The sequence below is a fragment of the Ascochyta rabiei genome, chromosome 19 (genome assembly GCF_004011695.2).
Source record: "Ascochyta rabiei chromosome 19, complete sequence".
Taxonomy (NCBI): domain Eukaryota; kingdom Fungi; phylum Ascomycota; class Dothideomycetes; order Pleosporales; family Didymellaceae; genus Ascochyta; species Ascochyta rabiei.
Window position 1 is genome coordinate 919,509 of NC_082423.1, and position 23,442 is coordinate 942,950.

Consider the following 23,442-nt stretch of genomic DNA (forward strand, 5'->3'; position numbering starts at 1 on the left):
AACGAGGCCACGGTTGTATTCTCTCTGTAAACATGGAGCCAGTTGTCGGACGCTGGCAAATGACTCTCAGCCATCGGCATGTGGCAGCGTCCACCTCTGACCAGGTATGGCAATAAGTACTGTTCTGGCCACGTGCTCACTATCTGCGTGAGCATTGATACGTTTTTGAGGATGTCATGGCATGGTGGGCAGAGCCGTGTCCTGACAACAGTTGAGCGCATATTACTTGGTGCCCGTTGACAGTCACCGGCTGTGCCATGCCCGACACGGTACCGGTCTTTGTGGTCGTTCACCTTGTGTATTGCAGAAAGGTGCTTGAGTCGCTTGAAGGACGACGAGGCTTTATGGCATGGATCGAGTTGCAATTCATGCTCTCGCTAGAGCACAGCTTCCCGCTATGCAGCTCTCACGAGTCGCAACTTTGACACGCCACGCTGGAATTGCAAGTGAGCCGCATCAGCAGGACATACGAGCCGGCCTCTCGAGCATTCAGTTCAGTCGGAAAGATCGTTGTAGCGTCATCGTGCCAAAATCAGAGGCGCTGCTCTCGATCAAAATGAGGAGGAGACCAAGAGGGCGTTCTCGCGGACGGGTTAAGCGCCCCGCTGCAAGCCTCTAGGCGCACAAAGCTTCGGTTTTCTGGACCGTAAGCACATGCGTTGGAGGCTGCTCGTTGAGAAGTGTAGACATTGATTGAGGTTGTAGAGGTCTTCACTGCAAACAGCCAGCTTCATTCTCAAACAGAGCCTGTAAGCCTACGACTGTCGCAGATGCATGGATGAGCAGAGCCAAAGCCGCGGCAGGAAGGTGTTTATCACAGCAGGGCTAGTGCCGCAGACTGGCAGCGAATAGCATAATTTGCCGCGTGGAGAGAGGCTCGACGTCTGACCGATGCCGTTAGGACAGCGTACCTTGGCTCAGAAGGATTTCTTGGTTTCCGGCCGGAGTCTTGGACTCAGACCAGCCCTATATCGAGGCTGGCCGCACTCATGCTGCTTTTGCGCTGCTCCCCGCGGTTCCTATACTCACAATCGCAGTGTTGGGCGGACCTGATCATGTTCGAGTGGTGATACGTTACCCAGTGTTGCGGCTCAGACATTTGGCTGGTCGCGCCTTCCTCCACTCGTTAGCGCGATGCTGCTCCACCGCGGCCATTGCGCCTATCTCACGACAACGCTCTGTTTGTCGACATTCTTCTCACTATGCGCGGGCGCTGCACGGCAAAACACCACCAACACTCCTGGCTACACACTACTGCCGGGAGTGTCGAGTGTGCCGACACCCATAACAGTCGCGCCAGATCAGGGCTGGGATGGCATTGACGGAGCATGGAACACATTCAGCATCCGTTTAGGCTCACAACAGTCAATTTCTCATGTTTCTGTTTCGACCGCTAGCCAGCAAATATGGGTAGTGAATCTTGCAGCCTGTGAATTTACGTCCCCTGATCCAAGTACCAACAAGGATATAATATCACTCGATGCCGACTGTGAGCGCGGTCGCGGGTCTTTGTTCAACACCACGCAATCGAGCACTTGGAAGGAACGAGGCTATTATCATCTTTGGATCGGCGAGAAGTTGGGACTGGTTGGCAATGGCTACTATGGTTTTGATGCTGTGGGCCTTGGAAATCAGGGAGAAGAGGGGCCGACTGTCGACAACACCACAATCAGCACCCTCAATACGTACGACTTCTGGCTGGGCCACCTGGGCTTGCATCCAAAACCCACGAACTTCAGTCAGGGTATGGCTCCCGTACCCAGCTATATGACGAGACTCTTTGAACAAGGCAGCATTCCGAGCCTGTCGTTTGGCTACACAGCTGGCGTCCAGTACTGTACGTTAGTGTTGAGCCTGCTTAACGGCTCCCTGCTAATGAACACAGACGACGCGACATTCCTCGGAAGCTTGACTCTTGGCGGCTACGATTCCTCGCGTTACGTCTCGAACAATCTGTCTTTTGGGTTCTCACCCGATAACGAGCGTGACCTAGTGGTAGGGCTTGCTGGCCTCTCCGCAAGCACCACGACACGATCTAACATTGGTCTGTTAACACGGACGGATGTAACTTTGTACATTGACTCGACTGTAGCAGAGATTTGGTTGCCAGTCGAGATCTGTGCAGCATTTGAGGATGCATTCGGTTTGATCTACGACAACACAACTCATCTCTATCTCGTAGATGACCTACTACACGAGACGTTGTTAGCCGAGAACCCCAGCGTTACCTTCACCTTGAACCAAGCATACGCCTCAGACGGGTTGGTAGAAATTACACTGCCTTACGCCGCATTTGATTTGAAAGCCACGCCGCCCTATAGGACGTTGAAGGAAACGACAAACTATTTTCCGTTGAGGCGTGGCGCCGACAAGGACCAGTGGATTCTGGGGAAGACGTTCTTACAAGAAGCTTACATAACTGTCGACTGGGAGCGTTCGCGCTTCTCTTTGTATCAGTGTGATTGGACTTACGGCAAGCCATCTTCAGTCATTCCAATCGTCTCACCCACGTATGCGAAGGTATCCGACCCTGTCCAGAAGACGGTAGAGTCCCACACAGGAGTGACAGTTGGAGTTACTATTGGCTGCGTGCTTCTGTTGGTATTTGTCGCCACTGCGCTTGCAGGAACTTTCTGGCGTCGTCGCTGCAACGCATTAGCAGCAAAACACGCGGCTGACGCGGAGGCGGCAAGGAAAGCATCGCCCACTGATACAGACGAGGCTCCCTCCTCGCCTGTGAGCGTGAGTAAGGGCAGACTAAATGTATTTCCCAAAGCCGAGCTTCCCGCAGAGTCCGGTGCAGACCAGCATGGACTGAGTACAGAGGACGAGAAGCAGGGCTCTTTGGAAGTCATGGAAATTGACAACAACGAAAGACGTATTTACGAAATGCTTGGCGATGTCCCTGCCCCCCTTGAAGCTGCCAGTCGTCAGCTCTCTGAGAAAGAAGCGATGATGGTGCGAGAGAAGAAGATCAACGGCGTTGACCCCAATGTCTCGACTCGGCCTATACCAGCAATCACGCGGGCTACTCCTATTACATCCCTGGACGACATCGCCAGGGTGAACAGCAGATTACCAAACCACGGTGTGTCGCTGGTCACTTTGCGAGCGCCTAGGGACGGAGCCCACTTGGAAGCTGGTGATACTTATTTCCAGCTACCACCATACCGCGCCCTGCGGGCGGATCGGTCTGCTGACGACCTGTTCTCTCCCATACCCGCTCTCGAGGCGCCAACGCCCAGCGACAGCTCGAGGCGGCGCTTTTCTTACGAGTCATGATCAGGGTCTTGTCAAGGTTGATCTGATGCATGCTGTTGGTGTTGGCGCCATTTGTGGAGTCCCTGCCGATCTGAATTAGTACAAGGCGCAACCGGGGCAGCGGGTATGGCGTTCAGGGCGTTGAATATCTACAGGGAGATTGGATACGTTTATTTTCTGTACGAGTACCTTTCAAGTCGATAGCTGCATCGATAGCTGCACGCAAACCGTTGATGCCAAATGCTGAGCAAGATGACGCGTCTCGTGACCTAACACATGGACTGTGAGGATACGAGGCAGTGCTTCTCGTTGGAGCAGGCGGGCTGCCAATCTGTGAACTACACGGGGCTGCCGAACGTTGCGAACGGTCAAAGAGCGGTGATGTAGCTCGAAGAAGCGTCAGCGCTGTGGCACCGACTGCAGCGTACGTCCAAGTCTCTCGATGAAGCTGACGATGAGTGGCTCGGACAAGCCGCAGAGCGGTCTGCTAACAAGCGTGCACCATGCCCGATCGAAGCGTGAGCCAGCTCCACGCCTGCAGCCCACGGGCGACGCGACAGACGGCGGGGATTTCCTGATGGGTGCCGCGGTCAATCGCGTCTCCCTATCTTCTCGTATTCGCCGTGCTGTGCAGTGCAGTGAAGATTCTGTGCAAGGCTGTGTCTGCGTGCACAAGTGCCAATTCCTCCTGTCGCAGTGCCGCCCCACCCTGGGCCTGTTGATGCGTGCCACACTGCCTGTCATCAATCACACTCGCGCCGCAGCGCCTAGAGCTGTCCCTTGTAGTAGATTTCCCCCAGCTGCCGCCTGCTGGAGCCTGCAAAGCCTGAAAGCCCAGTCCTCCTCCCTGATCGACTGCCCTGCAATCTCCAGGCACATTTGCTTGACTGCAGCCCTGACTGCAGCCCTGACTGCCTCGCCCGCCCCCGCGCAACGTCCCACGACCCCGCCGCATTAGCAAACAGTAGCAACAGTAGCAACAGTAGCAGCAACAGTAGCAGCAACAGTAGCAGCAACAGTAGCAGCAACAGTAGCAGCACCAACAGCAACAGCTGCCACAACCACGGCCATGTCCGACCTCGCGAACCGCAAGGTCTTCAAGGTTTTCAACCAGGAGTTCGTCGTCGACGAGCGATACAACGTGACAAAGGAGCTGGGACAGGGTGCCTATGGCATTGTCTGGTAAGCATCCAGGCACCTGCACGTCGTCTCCAGCACGCTGACCGTCACGCCCCCAGCGCCGCGACCAACAACCAGACTGGCGAGGGCGTAGCCATTAAGAAGGTCACCAATGTCTTCAGCAAGAAGATCCTCGCCAAGCGCGCCCTGCGCGAGATCAAGCTGCTGCAGCACTTCAGAGGGCACCGCAACGTACGAGCGCCCTTTTGCACGTCCACGTCCACGTCTACGTCTACGTCTACGTCCACCTACACCTACACCTACACCTACACCTCCACCACTGCGGCCATGTATACTGACGGCGTGCATGCAGATCACATGTCTCTACGACATGGACATTCCCCGCCCTGACAACTTCAACGAGTGCTACCTCTACGAGGGTACGAATCTATCCAGCCGTCCCCACAAACAACACTAACAGCGCGGCAGAGCTCATGGAGTGCGATCTGGCTGCCATCATCCGCTCTGGCCAGCCCCTCACCGACGCCCATTTCCAGTCCTTCATCTACCAGATTCTCTGCGGTCTGAAGTACATCCACTCGGCGAACGTCCTCCACCGCGACCTCAAGCCCGGCAACCTGCTCGTAAACGCCGACTGCGAGCTCAAGATCTGCGATTTTGGTCTGGCCAGAGGCTTCTCCATGGACCCCGAAGAGAATGCCGGATACATGACCGAATACGTGGCTACCAGGTGGTACAGAGCACCCGAGATCATGTTGAGTTTCCAGAGCTACACAAAAGCCAGTACGTACACACTTCGCTCCGCTTTCACCGACGTGCAGGCACATGCACAGGTCGCCCAGGGTCCAGAGCCGCCTTAGCCGGACTCCACAAAGCCTACCCTTAACTCCGGACTTGTAAGCTAACAGCCTCACAGTCGATGTATGGTCGGTTGGTTGCATTCTGGCTGAGCTCCTCGGCGGCAAACCCTTCTTCAAGGGTCGCGACTACGTGGATCAGCTCAACCAGATTCTGCACTACCTTGGAACACCCAACGAAGAGACACTGTCGCGCATTGGGTCCCCCCGCGCCCAAGACTACGTGCGCAACCTCCCTCGCATGCAAAAGATCCCCTTCCAATCTCTCTTCCGCAACGCCAATCCCGATGCTCTCGACCTCCTCGACCGTCTGCTTGCCTTCGATCCCTCGAGCCGCATCTCTGTCGAGGAAGCGCTCGAGCACCGCTACCTGCAGATCTGGCACGATGCCTCGGACGAGCCGTCCTGCCCGACGACGTTCGACTTCCAGTTCGAGGTCGTCGACGAGATCCCGGAGATGAAGCTCATGATTCTTGACGAGGTCAACCGCTTCCGCCAAATGGTGCGCGTCCAGCCTGGTGCTGGCGGCGCGGGGCAACAGCAGGCGGGCCAGCAGGTCCCGATTCCGAACAACTACGACCGCGCGGGCTATGAGGACCCAAGGCCACAAGAAGCGTTCAATCAGCAGACAGGGCAGTGGAACGATTTGGAGAGGGATTTGCAGGGGTTGGACGGGAGGCTGAGATAGACCGGTGACTACTCAGCAGCTTCTGGTGTTCGAAAGGGCATGTCCGGATCTACTACGGTCTAGAATGTGGATTTCGTGTAGCTTTTCTGTAGGAGGATGAACGCATGACGTGGAATGATCAGATCTTGACAGGACGTGAACTCTGCGCCGATGGAGCTTGAGGTGATGTATCAGACGGAGCCCTTGCATCTGAATCTCTAAACACCGAAAGCGACCAGGTCGCGCTCGTGTCACTGCTGTCGTTATAGCACGTCGGTCTGTTGAGACAGGACAATGTACGGCTGAAGTAGAAATTCGTGTTCTGTGCTGCACGTGGGTGGGCTAGCTGGTATCTGGCAGTGTTTGAGTCGGGCCTGGTGTGTCTGTGTCTGATCTCGCTTTATTACCATGTGGTAGCTATCTATAGGGTAGCGATATTTCCATGGCTGGGCTAGTCGGCAGTCTACAAGCTTGTCTTTACTTCTCTACACGTCACGTGGAGAGGCAAGAGTGAGTGCTGCGTAGGTATCGAGTGTGCAGCGCGTCGAACCGCGCTACCTCGATCGAGCAAGGCAAGTCGGCGGTTGGGGGATCGGAATTGCCGTCCCCACAATTTTTTTCTTAGCTTAGCAGCTCGAAAAAAGTTCGTGTTTCGCGACGGCCTGCGTTGATTACGCATTCTGCATTCTCGACGACAAGCCGCCGCGATGGGAGCCCAGGAAATCGAAGCCAAGAAGCGCAAGCGCAAGCACAGCAGCAAGAAGACGGAGGAGGTTGCCGCGCCGAAGAGACACAGCAATGGCGTAGAGAAGGCCGACAAGCCTCGCAAGAAGGCGAAGAAGGAGCACACGCCTGAGCCGGAGGTCGAGGAGGCTGTCGCAGAGGCTTCTGAGGAAGAGGAGGAGGAGGAAGAAGAAGAAGAGGAAGATGTGGAAGTGGAAGTGGAGGGTGAGGAGGACGAGGCCAAGCTCAACGCCGAGCTGAAGCAGATTGCAAAGAAGGCGAAGAAGAGCAAGAAGGCAGATGCAGAGGCGTCGGACGATGAGCAGGAGCAGAGCGCAAATCCGAACGACCTGCCGCTGGGCACTTCGATGCCAAATGTCGAGGACCCAAAGCTCTTTTCTGAGCTGAAGCTCTCGGACCGCACAATGGAGGCCATCAAGTCGATGGGCTTCGAGACCATGACCGAGATCCAGCAGAAGACGATCCCGCCGCTGCTGAGGTAAGAGGACTGAAGTGAACCATGGCTGGACTGGGCTGACGCGCAACAGTGGCAAGGACGTGCTCGGAGCTGCGAAGACGGGTAGCGGAAAGACGCTCGCCTTCCTGATTCCCGCGATCGAAATGCTGTCTGCGATGCGATTCAAGCCGCGCAACGGTACCGGCGTCATCGTGGTCTCGCCCACGCGCGAACTCGCGCTTCAGATCTTCGGTGTTGCACGCGAGCTCATGGAGAAGCACTCTCAGACATTCGGCATCGTCATTGGAGGCGCCAACAGGAGAGCAGAGGCAGAGAAGCTGGTCAAGGGCGTGAACCTGCTGATTGCGACGCCCGGACGCTTGTTGGATCACTTGCACAACACTCCAGGCTTTGTGTTCAAGAACCTGAAGAGCTTGATCATCGACGAAGCCGATCGCATTCTGGAAGTAGGATTCGAGGACGAAATGCGCAGCATCATCAAGATCCTGCCCACGGACCGACAGACGATGCTCTTCTCCGCGACGCAGACAACAAAGGTCGAGGACCTCGCGCGCATCTCGCTGAAGGCCGGGCCGCTGTACATCAACGTCGACTACCGCAAGGAGCACTCGACGGTGGAGGGGTTGGAGCAAGGCTACGTAATCTGCGACTCGGACACGCGCTTCAGGCTGCTCTTCAGCTTCCTCAAGAAGCACCAGAAGAAGAAGGTGATTGTCTTCTTCTCGTCGTGCAACAGCGTCAAGTTCTACGCCGAGCTGCTCAACTACATCGACCTCCCCGTCCTGGAGCTGCACGGCAAGCTCAAACAGCAGGCGCGCACCAACCGCTTCTTCGAGTTCTGCAACGCCACATCCGGCACGCTCATCTGTACCGATGTCGCAGCGCGTGGTCTCGACATCCCCGAGGTGGACTGGGTGATTCAGTTCGACCCCCCGGATGACCCGCGCGACTACATCCACCGCGTTGGACGAACAGCGCGTGGATCGCAGGGCAAGGGCAGGAGTCTGATGTTTCTGCTGCCGAGCGAGATTGGGTTCCTTAAGCTGCTGAAAGAGGCGCGGGTTCCGCTCGTTGAATTCGAGCTCCCCGCCAACAAGATTCTCAGTACGTATCAGCGCCTGTTGTCGTCACGCCTCTCTCTCTGTCTCTATGTCTCTCTCTCACACACACTAACGCATGGTCAGACATACAATCCCAACTCGAAGCGCTCATCACCAAGAACTACTACCTCAACAAATCGGCCAAGGACGGATACCGCTCGTACCTGCAAGCGTACGCATCGCACAGCCTGCGCAGCGTCTTCGACGTGCACAAACTCGACCTGGTCAAGGTGGCCAAGAGCTTCGGGTTCAGCACGCCGCCGCGCATCGACATCAGTCTGGGCGCCAGCTTGAGCCGCGACAAGAAGGTCGAGGGCAGGCGGGCGTACGGGAGCCAGCCGCAGCAGGGCAGGCGGCCGATGAAGCCCGGGAAGCGGTTCTGAAGACTGTCGGGTTGGGTGGGAGGGAGATGCATTCGAGGCGTTGGGGTGTTGCACTGGCTATCTGCGGGTTGTTCTTGGCTGCTTGGTACCTACCGAGGAGGTTGTGTATTGGATTGCATCTTGCCGTGTTGTGTGTGGACTGAGTTGTGTTTTGCGTGATGCATATTCTCAGTGAAGCATATTCTCAGTGATGCATATTCTCAGTGATGCATATTCTCAGTGATGCATATTCCCAGTGATGCATGAGGGTGCCGTGTTGTAGACGTGAGTTGTGTGTTTTGCGCGCTGCATGTTCTCAGTAGGATGCGCGCGTGCGTGGTACTCAGGATTCCCACTTTCACATGCATCAATCAATTGCTCGCCTCTCCTACACACACACATACACACACATACACACACACACACACACACATACACACACATACACACACACACATACACACACACATCCAAACCCACGAAATCCCTACCTCCAGCTTGCTATCTGGTTCATGGCCAGCTCACTACCGGGGACGCGACACGTGTGTACGGCTCAAATACCGGTGAAGCAGGCGTGGCTGACAGTTGACCTAGCTCCCGGCAGCCCTCCACTCACAAGCCAACACCCTCGTTAGCTACCATTCGCAGGAGAAAAAAAAAAGAGAATAAAAAAAGAAAGAAAGAAAGAAATCAGGCCCGGCTCATGTGCAGCGTCACTCGTCGACATGGGTGTCGTGGTGAGAGGTGCCGTCTCGATGGACGACGCTGTGTCGACTGCTGAGCCGGTAATGCCGCTGGGTGGTGGTTCTGGTGGTTCTGGGGATCAGGTGGTGGTGGTGGTGGTGGTGGTGATGCGTTGTCAAGCGCGAAGACGAGGGCGGTGGGCGAATCACGACGCGCATCGGCGAGACAGGCAGGTGGTGGGCTGGGGCGGTGGTGGAGGAGCAGCGCGCGGGCCGCCCCACTGCGCGCGTTCCCCGGGCGATGTGGTAGCGAGGCGGGACTGGCGCTAGAGCGTCATGATGTGAGGGCCGGGCTGAGGACGGGGTTTGGCCTGGCTTGCTTTGCTGGTGCTTGCCCGACTCGGTGCGTTCGCTGTGCTGGGGGCGTGGGCGTGGACGTGGACGTGCATGTGATGTGGATGAATGTGAATGTGAATCTCAATCTCAATCTTACGGTGACGGGGTGGGGGCGGCCAGGCTTCTCCCAGCCACATGTCAGGGCGCCAACGCAGGCTCGTTAGTGCGTGCTGGGGACGGCGACGAGGGAGCGTGGATGGTGGGAAGGCGTGTGGACACTGGAGGGGCTGGGAGGGAGCAGCGCGCGAAAGCTGGTTTCTGCGTCCTGTCCTGTCCTGCGTCCGGCGCTGTGTGCTTCTGCATGACCAGAGGCAGGAAATACGAAATAGCACGGTGGACACGCCGACACGGTTACTCCCTATGCCCCGTGCGACAAGGGACCGTTGGTGGAGTGGTGCACTTGTCCGACTTGGTTGGAGGACAGTCGCTCGTAGCCATCCCAGGCATCTTAGCGCAGACTCCAGAGGCAGAGCCGCCCCAGCATCTCTTCCCACTTCACTTGTCCACGCCGAGCAAGTGGTCACGACCACGACACCGCGCGACGACGAGACTGCGTCGACGTTCATTCTTACCAGGCGTTGCCGAGCTGGGCTGCAGGTACGTCACGGGGCGCTGGCGGTTTGCACCGTGTTGGCGTGTTGCCGTGTTGGTGTGTTGGTTGCCGTCGTGTTGAGTGCGGCGCGATACACTTGCAACGGGCTGGCTGCTGCGCGCAATGCTAACATGCTCTCCAGCTCGACTTGGACCACACACCGTGTCATTCGCTAGCTACGGCGCACTCTCGTCGCAATTCACCGCGCACTCCCGTCACAATTCACTGCCCACTCCCATCGCAATTCACCGCCCGACGACTTGCCCACTCACAAACGACACCCCTCGCTCTCTGTGCCCGCTGCGTGCTGCACCTGCATGACGTCTCGCTCCTCTTCGTCTTCGTCTTCCTCCTCCTCCTCTTCTTCTTCCACCGCCGCCTCCTCCCCACAGCCACAGACACAGACCATGTTCGCAACCGGCCACCCCTCCGTTTTCTAGAATCCTTTCGGGTTCGACAATGCGTTTTGACAAACGACCTCCCCTCCCGGCCCCGACAGAACCCTCGACTCTCAGTTCCGCAGACCACCAAGACACCCCTCTCCGCGACGACGTCGACACCAACCTCAGCGCGCGCACCGACAGGACTTCCTACAGCATCCCCGAAGACGGCACGCCCGTCACCATCAACACCACCAAGCCCTCGCTCCACCGAAAGTACCCCAGCCAGACGAGCCTGCTGATCGAGTACTTCGAAGCCGGCAAGGAGAACGGCAAGACCCGCTCCCGCCCCAGCGTCCGCGTCAGAGTCACCCCCTCGTCACGCAAGAAGAACCGCCAGGGCTTCGACCAGCTCCACCTCACCCACTCCACCAAGAACAGCACCCGGCCCTCGTACACGCGCCGCATCTCCCTGCAGCAGAGCACCCGCGACCACGTCCTCCACACCCACGCCCAAGACGCCTCGGACGCCTCCACTGTCTCGTCCCTGCCGCCCGTCGACATCGAAGTCCTGAACAACAGCAGCGACCTGTCCACCAACGCCGGTCGCTTCATGCCCATGACCTCCGACGTCTCCTCCATGCCCGCCGACAGCATGCTGGAGGGCACCCCAGAAATCATGCCACCCGGGCGCCGGAGAAGCCGAAGCCGCGAGAGAGACACGATTCTCACACACTCGCACGTCGCCGAGTCGCCAGAGATGCTCAAGGCGCCCAAGCACCAACGAAGCAGGAGTCTGAGCAAGGACCGAATCACACAGCGCGTCATGGAGAAGCTGCAACAACAACAGCAGCAGGCGCAAACAAAAATGTCCTCGAGCAGGACGAGAGACGCTAAGGATTCTGGCAGGGAGCTGACTTCACCCCGCAAGTCGTCCAGACGGAGAAGCAAGGATCCCCGCGAGGAGGAAGTGAGCACCATGAGCGCAACAGAGTCGAGTCTGCTGTCTTCCAATGCTGACCCCAGGTCTGGCATCGCCTCTGTACGATCTGGAATCTCCGGCACTTCTTCCATCAACAATCCCAAGCTGCTTGCTACCGTGGAGGATGCCATCAGGCGGTTGATCCTGCCCGAGTTGAATGCACTCAAGGAGGAGAACCGCACCTCGAAGAATAGAGACAAGTTCGAGCGCATGTCTCGTGACAGCGGTGCCACGTTGGAGACGGTCGAGACGACGAGCTCGCGTGACCCATCCACTTCAAGGCGGCGCGTGTCCAAGTCTTCGAGTGTACCCAACATCCACGGTAGCCAGCCCAAGGTCGTACTCAACCGTGAGGGAGAAAACTCTGGCGAGATTCTCTCTGGTAGCTCGAGTCGCAAGGAACGCAGATCGAGTCGCGACTCTACCTCTGACCGTAGCCATGTCGACTTGACGACCAAGACAACCACACGAGAGAACTCACACAAGAGGAGAAGCGGCCGCGCTGCGCGAGACGCAGAGATCGCTGCTCTCGGTGCATCTGGCCTAACCGCTGCCGCTCTGAAGCACCACACGTCTCGCGAAGAGCAGGCCGAGGACCGCAAGCACAGGAAGAAGCACGCCTCCCGAAGCAGTCGAAGCCGCTCAACGAGTGTTGCCGAGAGCGTGGAACAGGAGGAGTATGTAAAGGACGTGCCGCCTATGCCGTTCATCCAGAGCGAACTCCACGGCTCCGAGCTAACCCGCGATTCGATTCTGTCTGCTGAGACTGAGACCAAGGGGCGCTCGAGGTCGACTTCCAAGTCATCCACCACCACAGGTGCAGAGACGCCGCTTCGAGAAGTGCCGCGCGGATTTCCTTCGCCCGCACCGCACACACCCACGAGGACAACCCCGGCTGCTCTTCAGCGGACCATGGGCACCTCGCACAGCAATCGCTCAACCGAGCATGTCCGATTAAAGTCACCGATCAGTGACAGGAGCTACGGCTCTCGATCAAGAGGCGTCGGGTCAGCAAGCCTCGAGGCTGCAGCTGCGGCCAAAGCTCGTGCCATTGAGCGCTCAGAAACGCAGGCGTCTCACTACGAAATCATCGACACAACGCCAACGCGTGGTCTCAGCCCTATACAGAGCGAGGCTAGCTATCGTGAGGATGTACACACAACTGGCTCGCCCAGACATGTGCGATCTGTTCACAGCAACGCATCTGTGTCTTCGCTAGGGCGGCAAGCCGAGCGACAGCCGTCGAACCTGTCCATTAGGTCGTTGGAATCCACCGCAAGCACCAAAGCAGCCCGCACGCGCAAGCGCCCGCAGGGTGTCAACCTTGAGAGTGTGAGGTCCACGCTCGGCTCTCCGAAAACACCACAGACCCCTGGAGACGCAGAGCTCTTCTTCGAGCAGAATCATGAACAGAATGAGATATATCGGAGAGAGCTGGAAGAGAGCTCTCAGCTCTCACAAGACTACAGCTACAACCGCATGACCAGCTACACCGACGACAGCGAAGGTGTGCAGTATCTTGATCACGAGCAGAAGGTGGACCTTGCGCACCAAGACATACGGAGGGTGGATGCTAGTCCCGAGTACGTTCACACTCCGCTTGCAGTCGAGTCGGCGGTCGCTTCGCTGCATGATCCGTCGACCGTTAGCGTTCGCTCTTCTGCTGTGTCGAGTCCGCTACGAGAGCCCATAGCTAGCCCTCTCAAGAAGAGCCGCTTGTCGCAAGTCAGTCCTGCACCAAGTGACGACCGGATTCTGCACATTCGAGAGGACGAGATCCCCAGCGGAGAGCGCTGGGGTGCGCTTCGTGAGAAGGCTGAGGCGCTGGTTCATCACTCGCACCAAGATAACTCGCCTAGGCAAAGCATTGCACAGTCGTTTGAGGACCAGCCTGAAATGCATCACAGCGCCTTCCCCGTTCAGGAACACATGATGCCTGAGATTGGATATGGGTTAGACAACGAGTCTGACATCTCGACGAACCCTTCCATCATCCAGGGCCCACTCAACGGAGGCGATGGCTACTACGATCACACTGAGAACCCAATGTACCGTCAGGATGAGCGCGAACGCTCGTCTACTCGTCAATCCAGCAGAAACTCTTTCAGAAAGAGTGGCACTGGCGCCGGCGCAGCTGCCGCTGCCGCTCATCACCTGCACAACCGCAATCCGTCCATCGATGAACAGCATCAGGCCACCGTAGAAGACGACTACGAGTCCTACACGGGTGAGTCATTTGTTGGTCAAGACGAGCAGCCTGGCTACGCGCAAAGCAACCGCACGCCCCTGTCAGGTGCGACTGGTTGGAAAGACGAAGGCTACCAATCAGCTAACCAACGTGAAGGCTACACGCCTCAAAACCGCAATCACTCCAAGGTCTTTGATGACGAGTTTGCCGATGATTACGATGAGACTCCTCTCGACGGTGAGGATGTGTTTGCTTCCAACGCCAAACATGGTCGCCACTTCAGCGGCAACTCTCACGGCATGGCTTCTCCTCTCTACGATGCTGCGACTGGCAAGGGCATTGATCGCATTCAGTCCAAGGATATCGTGGCGCTCATGGACCACCTGACTGTGAGAGATGCACAGCGCAATGCGAGGGACACGGAAATCCTGGTCACACTCGTCCGCTCCGCAGCGGAGATGCGCAACCAGCTTGATGAGCTCAAGGGTTTCATCAAGGTTCAAGACAACATGATCATGAACACTACAGAGAAGAGGGTCGATGTTGCCGAACAGCGCATCTTGAGCGGCCCCCGGCCGCAGCCTTTCGGATCGCCACGCGTTCCTCGCTCGTCCTCGGACGATATGGACGCTGAGGCCAAGAAGAAGAACGTGTTCAAACGCGCGTTGAAGGGTCTGAGCATGAAGGGTGACAGCGACATCAAGAACATCGAGGCTATGTTGATGCAGCTGCTCGGCGATGTGGAGGGCTTGAAGCACGTTCAGCAACTGCAGCTGGATCAGAACAACCGCTCGAACAGTCTCACCTCTTATGAGAACCTGCGGGCTAGCGGAGATCCTGGATACGAGCCAGAGGGTCGCGCCAATACTGCTTCGTCGCCAAACCAGTCTGGGTACCTCTCGAACCCGGGCTCCTCCTCACGTCGCATCAACGATCTGCACTCTGGATACGATGTCGTGCAGACGAACCGCATCAGCACGGTTCACGAGGATGACGAAGAGTACCTTGAGCGCGAACCCCGATACGAGAACAGCGAGCGCATGACAACACCCACGCAAGAAGCCTTTCACAGCAGGAGCCTGTCACAGGAGAAGACGCCACCCGAGGCAGCGAGGACAAGCCAGAGCCAGAGTCAAGAAGATACGCCAAAGAAGAACAAGCACAAGTCCAACTCATCCTCCATGTTCGGCATTCCCAAGATCTCTCGCTGGTCGAAGACGACATCCTCCACCGAGCCGCGCAACAGCGTGGAAAAGCGCCCCTACTCCTCACACTCGCGCTCTTCTTCCCAAAAGAGCTACGACTCATACGACGACGAGTATTCCCAGAACGGTGATGGCCACGACGACCGTATGCGCTCCAAGTCTTCGCTTGCGCGCACTGCGGACGACCGCTCATTCCGTTCAGCAGACGACCGCAGCGTTCGCTCACCATCCCCGCTCATTCCTGAGGATGCGCTCCAGTACGAGATGGAAGACCCCAAGTACCAGGCCCACCGCAACAGCCTGAACCTGCAACACCCGCAGCCGCGCGCAGGACCCACGGGCCGCCACCAAAACCACCTCGAGACCCAAGCCCAGGTCTACGAACCCAGCAACGTGACCTCGCCGGACTACGACCAGTGGGGCAGCATGCCGTCCCTCTCTCGCAACAGGATGAGCGCCGGCACCGCGTCTTACAACCCAGGCAACTTGAGTCCCATCTCGAGTGACGGAGGCTACTCGGGGCACTCGGCAAGCGAGCAGACTGGGCGTATCGCGCAGCCACAGAAGTTTGTCGATGACGGGCCGTTGATTCCGCCCAACAGTGGTGTGTTGGCGGGCTATGGCCAGACGAGGCAGATGTATAGCAGCCCCAACGAGTTTGGGTCTCAGGGCGCATTGACGCCATTGGCGCCTATTGCCGAGGTGCGGTATAGTCTGGAGACGGATTCGGGAAGGTACAGGGTAGGTTGAGATTCCCAACCCTCTCGTGTCGATGTACGGTGCTAATGTCGAGACAGGGCTCTCCCACACCCTCCCCCAGACCCAGCAGCGCCCACCTCCGGGCCTCCCAGCAGCAGAGCCCCCAGCGCAAAATCACAGGCCCGCGACCCATGGGTCCCCGCTCTCCCGCCCCCGGCGCCCACCAGGGCCAATTCTCGCAGGCCCAGTCGCCGCTGCGCAACGAGAATCTCAGCAGAGACGACACCGTCATCCGCCGCAAACCCGTCGGCGCGCCCTCGCACACAGACACCGAGTCTCTACTCAGCTACCGCACATCGCTCGACGGCAGCGACGACGGCAGCGAGACTTTCTAGGCAACCGACACTCGCTTGAAAGCGCGACGAGACAAGACGTTGCTCTGGCTGGGTACGGGGCAGGGGAGTGCGGAGTTCTTGGCGCAAGCAAGGGGTTTGGAGGAGGGGAGGTCTCGCTTCTCTCGCTAGCAAATAAGCGCTTGTGTCGTCTAGCGCCTCGCTTGGATTTCGAATCGCGAGCGCATGTTCTCCACGGTCAAGCATGTGTTTTTTGTTTTGTTTTTCTCTGGTCTTCCAAAGGCGTTATATATCTCAGACACACACACTCTTAATTAACAGATGCGTGGATGCAAGGAACAGCATAGCAGAAGTAGATGCAAGGAATAGCAGAAAGAGTAATTCTAGTACCGTAAAACAGTAGAGAAGAAGTGCTAGTAAATAAGTAATTGTGTTGTCTAATACTTTACTTAGATTATGAATTATAAGTATATGTTCTCTATAGTTAAGCATATGTTGTTGTTTTTTCTAGTTTTTCTAGGGTGTGTTATATCTTAGTCTCTTAGATATATACTTAATTAACAGATATATAGATATAAGGAACAGCATAGCAGAAGTAGATATAATAAACAGCAAACAGAACAAGTCCATTCAACGTAAAAACAGAGAGCAAGTACGCAAAGCACAGCAACAAGAACAAGTGCGCGTCCAGCATCCGTGTTCTCTACTTTCTCTCTCTCTCGCCCTTTTCTTAGTAGTAGATGGGGTACGTGCATTCGATACCAATAGGGATTTTACTTCGCTGCACGTCACGTCGCGTCGCGATGCGTCGCGACGCAAGACTTATTGATGTGCTGTGATGTGATGTGATGTAGTGTAGTGTAGTGTATGGAATGAAGCGAATCTTCCTCTCATCCCTTTCCTTCATCCCAAGCTTTATCACACGAAGCCGTATAACAGGAGAAGGAGGTCTTGGTGGTCTTGGTGGTCTTGGTTTGTTTGGCTGGGTGGAGGGAACGAGATGTTGTTCTTGGGGGGTGGATGCGAGTCGAGTCCAGTCTAGGGGCTAGGTATCTGAGATGTGGAATTGGGTGGACGATTCACTTTAGAAGACTAAGAAGGGATGTTGCCAGGTTTCGAAAATGGTCATGATCATGTCTATTAGTCTATGTCACACGACGAGCGATGACGCCACGTCCTCTATGCTACGCTAAATCATACTCATTAAATTACTTTTGCGCTCGCGCCGAGAATCTACTGGGGCTTGAGAACACCACGGTACCTCATCTTGCCGTCGCGCAGCGTCTCCATGGCCTCGGTGATGCCAGACTCGGTCATTGGGAACTCCATGATGATAGGCTTGATGTTGTGCAGAGCGGCAAACTCGAGCATGTGGCGATGCACGGAGCGTGCGGCGACGACGGAGCCCTGGATGGTGAGACCGCCGCCAACGAGACCCATGTGGGGGATCTTGAAGTCGCCGTTGTCGACGGTGAGAGGAAAGATCTTGCCGGTGGGCGCCATGACGGGGAGCATGAGGTTCCAGTCGGGGGAAACGGAGGTGGTAACGAGGAGCGCGTCGACCTTACGGCCGATGTCAATCTTGTCCTTGCCCTTCATGGCGATGAATTCCTTGGCTCCTAGCTTGACAGCCTCGTCCTTCTTGCTCTCGGTTCCAGAGAAGACGACGACGTCGCAGCCCATGCGGGCAGCGAACTGGATGGCGAGATGGCCGAGACCACCGACACCCATCACACCAACGCGGTCAGTGGGCTTGATTCCGTAGGTGTAGAGAGCGTTGAAGACGGTGGCACCACCGCACATCAGAGGAGCGGCATCAGCGTCGCTGAGACCCTCGGGGATCTTGAAGAGGAAGGCCTCCCTCCAGACACCGTGGGACGCGAAAGAACCCTGGTCGAGGTCGGCGTAACCGTACATCTGGCGTTGGGGGCAGTATGTCTCGCGGCCAGTCAGGCAGTATTCGCAGTTGCCGCAAGAGTCGTGCTGGTATCCCCATCCAACGCGGTCACCCTTCTTCAGGCTCTTGACGTTGGGTCCTGTCTCCTCGACAACACCGGCGCCCTCGTGTCCGAGGACCATGTCCTGGTTCTTGTGGTGCTCATCTGTACCGCAGAGACCGGAAGCGGTGACCTTAACGAGGACTTGGTCGTTCTGGAGATCGCCCTTGCGGGTCTCGCTCTTGACGATCTTGCCATCCTTAGAGCCCTTGAAAACTGTGAATGAAGGCATGTCGATGTGATGAGAGGTGTTGTGGTTTGGGTATCAGAAACAGAGAACTTTTTCGTGAGTAGTCGTGAGATTGGTTGGTTAAAAAATGTAGTGTTAGAGGCGGGCGGTCGACTGCTATATATGACGGTTAGTATATGTCTATGATCGAAAAGTTTCACGTCGAGCATTTCAGAGCTCCACCGCAAGCATGACGTCGCCGGACTGATGGTCCGGAACTAGCCAGTGTGTATGCCCAAATCTTCACAGATGCGGCGCCTCGGCCGCCGCTAATGGTTGCCTTCGCACGACCGGTGTCCAATCGCCGAGACGGTGATGTTTATGCTGAAGCAGAATGTTCAGTAAACCGCGATGCGACAAATGATTCAGCAAATCGAGGCGACAGACGAGGCCTCCAACATCGTCCTCGACCTTGTGTAGAGCTGCAGCTGAGGTGCAGATGCACGTTGAGTCCTAAGGCGAAAGCTAAAGTCCGGGGATAGTCGGCCAATCAAATTTGTTCGCTGCGAAAATGCCGGGCATGAGTTTCGAAGTACTTCTAGCCCACAATCTTTGCCCAATTGAAGCCTGCGACTCAGCGTGTGCATTGATCGTTACGAACGAGGTTGGCGTCGTGGTGTTTCGTGGTTATCACATCGAGCTTGCAACGGCATGATGTAATGCACTAGGACCGTGCACGCCCGAAAATTCTGAGATTCGCCCGAAGACGTTCGGACGCGAAGCTTGGAAACCGTTGGAAGAGATTTCTCTTCCAGCTCTGGTATCGCCTCGATCTGGCATGCGGGACAGTCAATCTGGTTAGTTTGCTGGAGGGGTTCCAGCCTTATCTCCCAGATATGTCAGCACACGCAGGGATATGTATGGAGCTCCACGTTAACCCCGGTGCCCCGTAAAGTTACTCAGAACTTTGAACTTTGTAAACGCAAACACGCAGGGAATATTCAATATACTGTGATCGCTCAACAACGAGCTGCCAGCAGCTGCTATGACACTGTAGCGCACACACGCAAATCCGATATGCTTACGGAGTCCAACTTTGCACAAGCTGCACGTAGGAGATGGGACCATAGCGGTAGACGTTAATTGGAGTTGACTACATATTTCCCTTCCAGACCCCTCGGCTATCATCAACACAGGAGTATACACGACCACAAACTGTACTACAGTCAAGGAGAAACACGGACAACTGCCACTGACTGGTCATGCCTTCTTGAGGCCCGATCCAAAGCTTGGAGTTACTGACAGATATGAAAAAACTGCTCTTATATTCTCTGATTCTGTCAATCCGTCTTCAGTTCATTCTCCAGCCAAGAAACTCTAGTGACTACACAATATGTACGCTCGTACACCCCTGACAAGTCTTCGGATGATGTAGGTCCTCAAATCTTCCACTACGGTCACACAAAGCTTCTGCATGATGCGGATGGCCTCTATGATAGTGGAGGCACAGGTGACACACCCATCCACCTACCATCACCGATCCACCAGGCGTAGCTGCGGTCCCCATTACAACAATATCTATGCAGGCCGGACATATTACTTCAGGTTTCACTGACTGATGCCAGCACTATGGACAGCGGCCAGCCCGAGAGTTGGCAGGATCCCGCTGGTCGGATATGCAGTGGTTGGAATGGCAGCCAATCCACACCTTGGGTCCTGTGGACACGATCGGTATGAGTGTGTGCATTCATGCGAAAACGCTTACTATACGGAGCATCCTGCTCAGCATAGTTGTTGGTCCTTGGCTTAATTAATAGAGGTGCTTAGGGTATTCTCGATAGTCGCGGGTTGCAGTCGAGATCGTATTTTCGTACTTTGCGTACAAAAGGGCTGCTACAGATAGATGTTCTATGGAACTCAAAGTTTGCTGCACCCAGGTCAGGAGGTCAATGCGTTGTCGGCCAGATCACCTGCTGATCACGTTGGTCACTGGAATGGCGAAAGAAGGAGACATGTGAGTTCGAGTTTGTCATAAGTGCACTAGATCAGTCACTCTGAGAAAGGGCAGTCGGACGCGGAAGAAATTAAGCTTTCTTGTGTCACCTCGCGATATAGAGCCGCACGAACGGCAGCTTAGGATCTAGCACTGGAGCCCGACCAATTCCATTTTCCGAACGTGGCTCAGCTCATCTAGAGAGGTAATTCAATACAAGTAAGGAAATGAAACAGAAGATACAAAGGTCTGCAACTAGCAACGCGACACGCCTCGCTGCAAATGTTTTCAGGTGTCTACCAGATAACGTTCGTTCTTGTCATCTGACAGGTAGCAAAACCGCTGAATTGATTACCAGATAGGCTGGAGCTTGAATGCATTGAACGTGTAAGTCCAGCTCTCAATCGAGGCCTCGTCGTTGACGTAATCGAAAATTGAGTTGTTGCCGGACCAGAGAGGACGGGTAGGCCACCGGCACAGTCGCTGGACTTCGCCGGAGTAATCTCCAGATTCAATGAGGGTAGCCATGTTATCTTGAGGGTAGGGGCCGGGCTGGAGAGAGTTGATGCCGCAGTGCGCCGCACCAGGGATCAGATAGAACTGGTACCACTCGCTCATGGCCTCTATGGCCTCGGCGTCAGTCAAATCAGGGTACATGGTTGAACGAACAGACTGCCAGTAATGAACAGAAGAGGCTGCAGGAACGGAAGGGTCAGATTCGCCGTGGTAGTGGAGGAGCGTGGCGCCAGAAGACTGGAAGGCAGTGAGGTCGGGTACGGTGGTTTGGAGTGAATTCAGGTAGCGGGTCAGTCCCGTATTCATCCATTCTACGAGCTTATTATAAGTGACTTTGTCTAGATCCTGAAGGTTGTCGATGTCAAGGAGCTGGATGAATTTGGTAACGTACTCGCCACCAGTGGACGGGGTTGAGCTTCCAGGAGCTGGTGGTATTGTCCCAAGTGGGATCGGCGTCACCAAGGTCGGAGCCGATTTGCCAGGACAGATAGGCTCGCTTGCCGTCGGACGCGTGAAGGCCATCGTAGACAGCCTGGGCAACGGCAATATCATTGGCGGTAATGGTGCCGTTCTGTTCGGGTTTGGTGGACGACTGGCCACCAGCCGCACCACATCCCATTTAACGCTTGCTGAAGCCAAATCCGAGCGAGGTACTGGAATCAGCAGCGCAATAGTAGGATTTGCCAATGAGGGAGCTCAGGTTGAAGTTGAGCTGGCAAAGGTCGGTGCGAGAGGTGACACCGTCAGTGCGGCCATCGAGAGCATCGCAGGCATCAATAGTAGCGTTTACGATCTTGTCAAGAGCGCATGGAGGAGGAAAGTAGCCCATAGTCTGCTCAATGGTAGCAGGGTAGACGTGGTGTACCTGTTGTTGAGCAAAGCGGAAGGCGGGAGCACCGGTAATAGCACCATCATATTCCTCGCCCCAGCGTTGCACCTGAGACATGCCTTCACGCCCTCCATCAGAGCAACCCTCAAAGCAGGTGTAGATCTTAGTGTCATTAAGACCGTAGAAAGCCTTTGTAATAGGCTTACCGATCTTAGTCAGTTCTCCGAGCGCAACGTATGCGAACGCATGGGTCGCATCCCAGTTGATGGATCCATTGCTGTAGAGAACTTTCTCGTCGAAGCTGTAGTCGAAAGCATCGTATCCAGCTGCCGTAGCACCCGACGCAGCACCGTTACTGAGGCCGCCAGTAGCGTCGGAGGATAGGGAAAAGCCGCCTCCACCATTTAGGTAGAAACGGTTCTTGAAGGTGGACGGCTTAGGGAAAGCATACTTGAGGGCAATGGTATCGTTTTTGCCGGTGTGAGTGTAGCTGACGGTAACATTGCAGTAGTTGTATGTTGCAACCCCGCTATTACTGCCCATACCCACACCTGCGGAAGCATTTTAAACAGCTCCCGCAGTTACGGTTCCAGGGAGCAGGTTGAGGCCGAGGAGGGCGCCGTCCACAGGGAAAGCTGCTTGCACATTGGTAAGGGTGCAAAGATTCGAGAGCGACATCGTGTGAGGTCGACTGTACAAAGAAGCGAAGTTGAGTGGGTGACTGTTTCAGTTGAGTAGACGATAGTTCTTTGAGTCCTAACTCATCTTATACCAGTCCTTGTTGTCAACACACAGTTTCCTGCAATTTGGTCAAGGAAGGAATTTAGACTCGTAACCACGCGAGCAAAAGCTACTTGCGCGGCCATTGCGTGTGTTTACAAGCCCAGAGCGATCTCGCTGAATGAGTCCTCCTTTTCATTCGCAGATGTGAGACGCGTTCGAGGATCAGCACCTCTTCACTGGCCAGGATCCGGAAATGGAGACGTACGGGTGCCGGGCCCATCTTGCTGGGATGATTGCCCTCCTTGAACCTCCCTTAACGAGCCTTCTTGCCCAGGCAAACTTGAGGAGCAAGTTCTTCTCCATCACCGGTGATTTTATCTTTTTCAAGATGTTTACGTAAATTTAACCATGCATTTCAAGGCGACTTCTACGCAGGCATTCTCATTCCCGAATCGAATCGAATCCACTAGAGCACAAGGCGACTTCTCTTGAGGGAAAAGACAGGCATTGGTTCCTACGCTTCATGCGGAAGATGCTGCATTAGAAACCGGAAATGCGCAGCTCTGCCAGGGATTTGGCAGATAATGAGTGGATACTCAAGCATACCATGTAAAGGTGGCGAAGATGCCAGGGAGTTGAGCGCGTTGTATATGTTTGTCGAAACGGCAGCTTTGCTAGGGTGCGCACTCGCCTTCCATCAACTTGCTAAGCCCGGAACTTGTGATAACTTACTATGCTCCTGCAGCATCCAGGGCTGCATTGTGCTTCAACCGCGACAGGCTTCTTGGTTCCTATCATCACCACTACAAGAGCAACAGAGTGACAAAAGTACTCTCTAGTATTCGGAAGGGTGAGGCTAACAGCTTTCTTCCACTATGAGGTAACAGAATCCTCGAGCGTTGGCTTTTGAACCAGAGTGTTAAGTATACAGGTGCACTGTGTCACGATGTGCTTGGATGATACTTGAGCTACAGAGACTGCAGTTTCGTGAAAACACCCCTTGCAATTGCTTTCCACCCTGTTACCAGATTTGCTTGTTCCTAAGCCTGGCCCCTTTCCAAAACAGCCTTCAACCTTTAGATTCTTCTGTTTCTTAGCACAATATTTAGGCGCTTTCCAAGTATGGAAAGTCGACAGGGCTGTCTGACA

At 55.6% G+C, this 23,442-nt stretch overlaps 8 protein-coding genes across 8 annotated transcripts, besides 14 other annotated features; 4 read left to right on the forward strand and 4 right to left on the reverse strand.

Annotated features, from left to right (window-relative positions):
• Positions 1 to 61: 61 nt before the first annotated feature.
• Positions 62 to 203: a dispersed repeat.
• A 931-nt stretch (positions 204 to 1,134) lies between these two features.
• EKO05_0010439 (uncharacterized protein) lies at positions 1,135 to 3,282 on the forward strand (the record flags this gene model as incomplete). The annotated part of the gene is made up of 2 exons (XM_059637753.1): positions 1,135 to 1,837; positions 1,886 to 3,282. 2 exons carry the CDS (start codon positions 1,135 to 1,137, stop codon positions 3,280 to 3,282), a joined length of 2,100 nt encoding a protein of 699 aa, XP_059493736.1.
• A 599-nt stretch (positions 3,283 to 3,881) lies between these two features.
• Positions 3,882 to 3,923: a tandem repeat.
• Positions 3,924 to 4,214: 291 nt separating this feature from the next.
• Positions 4,215 to 4,333: a mobile genetic element.
• Positions 4,237 to 4,331: a tandem repeat.
• On the forward strand, positions 4,331 to 5,946 carry EKO05_0010440 (Mitogen-activated protein kinase; the record flags this gene model as incomplete). Its single annotated transcript, XM_038943086.1, has 5 exons — positions 4,331 to 4,443; positions 4,500 to 4,632; positions 4,754 to 4,820; positions 4,870 to 5,184; positions 5,318 to 5,946. The coding sequence occupies 5 exons, from the start codon at positions 4,331 to 4,333 to the stop codon at positions 5,944 to 5,946; spliced, it is 1,257 nt and encodes a 418-aa protein (XP_038794235.1).
• Positions 4,650 to 4,685: a tandem repeat.
• Positions 4,686 to 4,719: a tandem repeat.
• Positions 5,947 to 6,632: 686 nt separating the features above from the next.
• Positions 6,633 to 8,609, forward strand: EKO05_0010441 (RNA helicase; the record flags this gene model as incomplete). The annotated part of the gene is made up of 3 exons (XM_038943186.1): positions 6,633 to 7,147; positions 7,197 to 8,230; positions 8,311 to 8,609. The coding sequence occupies 3 exons, from the start codon at positions 6,633 to 6,635 to the stop codon at positions 8,607 to 8,609; spliced, it is 1,848 nt and encodes a 615-aa protein (XP_038794234.1).
• Positions 8,260 to 8,288: a tandem repeat.
• A 100-nt stretch (positions 8,610 to 8,709) lies between the features above and the next one.
• Positions 8,710 to 8,770: a tandem repeat.
• A 208-nt stretch (positions 8,771 to 8,978) lies between these two features.
• Positions 8,979 to 9,057: a tandem repeat.
• Positions 9,058 to 9,414: 357 nt separating this feature from the next.
• Positions 9,415 to 9,439: a tandem repeat.
• Positions 9,440 to 9,692: 253 nt separating this feature from the next.
• Positions 9,693 to 9,747: a tandem repeat.
• Positions 9,748 to 10,583: 836 nt separating this feature from the next.
• Positions 10,584 to 10,645: a tandem repeat.
• A 73-nt stretch (positions 10,646 to 10,718) lies between these two features.
• Positions 10,719 to 16,108, forward strand: EKO05_0010442 (uncharacterized protein; the record flags this gene model as incomplete). Its single annotated transcript, XM_038943189.1, has 2 exons — positions 10,719 to 15,755; positions 15,812 to 16,108. The coding sequence occupies 2 exons, from the start codon at positions 10,719 to 10,721 to the stop codon at positions 16,106 to 16,108; spliced, it is 5,334 nt and encodes a 1,777-aa protein (XP_038794232.1).
• A 736-nt stretch (positions 16,109 to 16,844) lies between these two features.
• Positions 16,845 to 16,883: a tandem repeat.
• Positions 16,884 to 16,892: 9 nt separating this feature from the next.
• Positions 16,893 to 16,936: a tandem repeat.
• Positions 16,937 to 17,299: 363 nt separating this feature from the next.
• On the reverse strand, positions 17,300 to 18,295 carry EKO05_0010443 (Alcohol dehydrogenase (NADP(+)); the record flags this gene model as incomplete). Its single annotated transcript, XM_038947081.1, has 1 exon — positions 17,300 to 18,295. The coding sequence occupies one exon, from the start codon at positions 18,293 to 18,295 to the stop codon at positions 17,300 to 17,302; it is 996 nt and encodes a 331-aa protein (XP_038794231.1).
• An 870-nt stretch (positions 18,296 to 19,165) lies between these two features.
• EKO05_0010444 (uncharacterized protein) lies at positions 19,166 to 19,420 on the reverse strand (the record flags this gene model as incomplete). Its single annotated transcript, XM_059637754.1, has 1 exon — positions 19,166 to 19,420. The coding sequence occupies one exon, from the start codon at positions 19,418 to 19,420 to the stop codon at positions 19,166 to 19,168; it is 255 nt and encodes an 84-aa protein (XP_059493737.1).
• Positions 19,421 to 20,576: 1,156 nt separating this feature from the next.
• EKO05_0010445 (Tannase) lies at positions 20,577 to 21,293 on the reverse strand (the record flags this gene model as incomplete). The annotated part of the gene is made up of 1 exon (XM_038947080.1): positions 20,577 to 21,293. One exon carries the CDS (start codon positions 21,291 to 21,293, stop codon positions 20,577 to 20,579), a length of 717 nt encoding a protein of 238 aa, XP_038794230.1.
• A 67-nt stretch (positions 21,294 to 21,360) lies between these two features.
• EKO05_0010446 (Tannase) lies at positions 21,361 to 22,113 on the reverse strand (the record flags this gene model as incomplete). Its single annotated transcript, XM_038947079.1, has 1 exon — positions 21,361 to 22,113. The coding sequence occupies one exon, from the start codon at positions 22,111 to 22,113 to the stop codon at positions 21,361 to 21,363; it is 753 nt and encodes a 250-aa protein (XP_038794229.1).
• Positions 22,114 to 23,442: the final 1,329 nt, after the last annotated feature.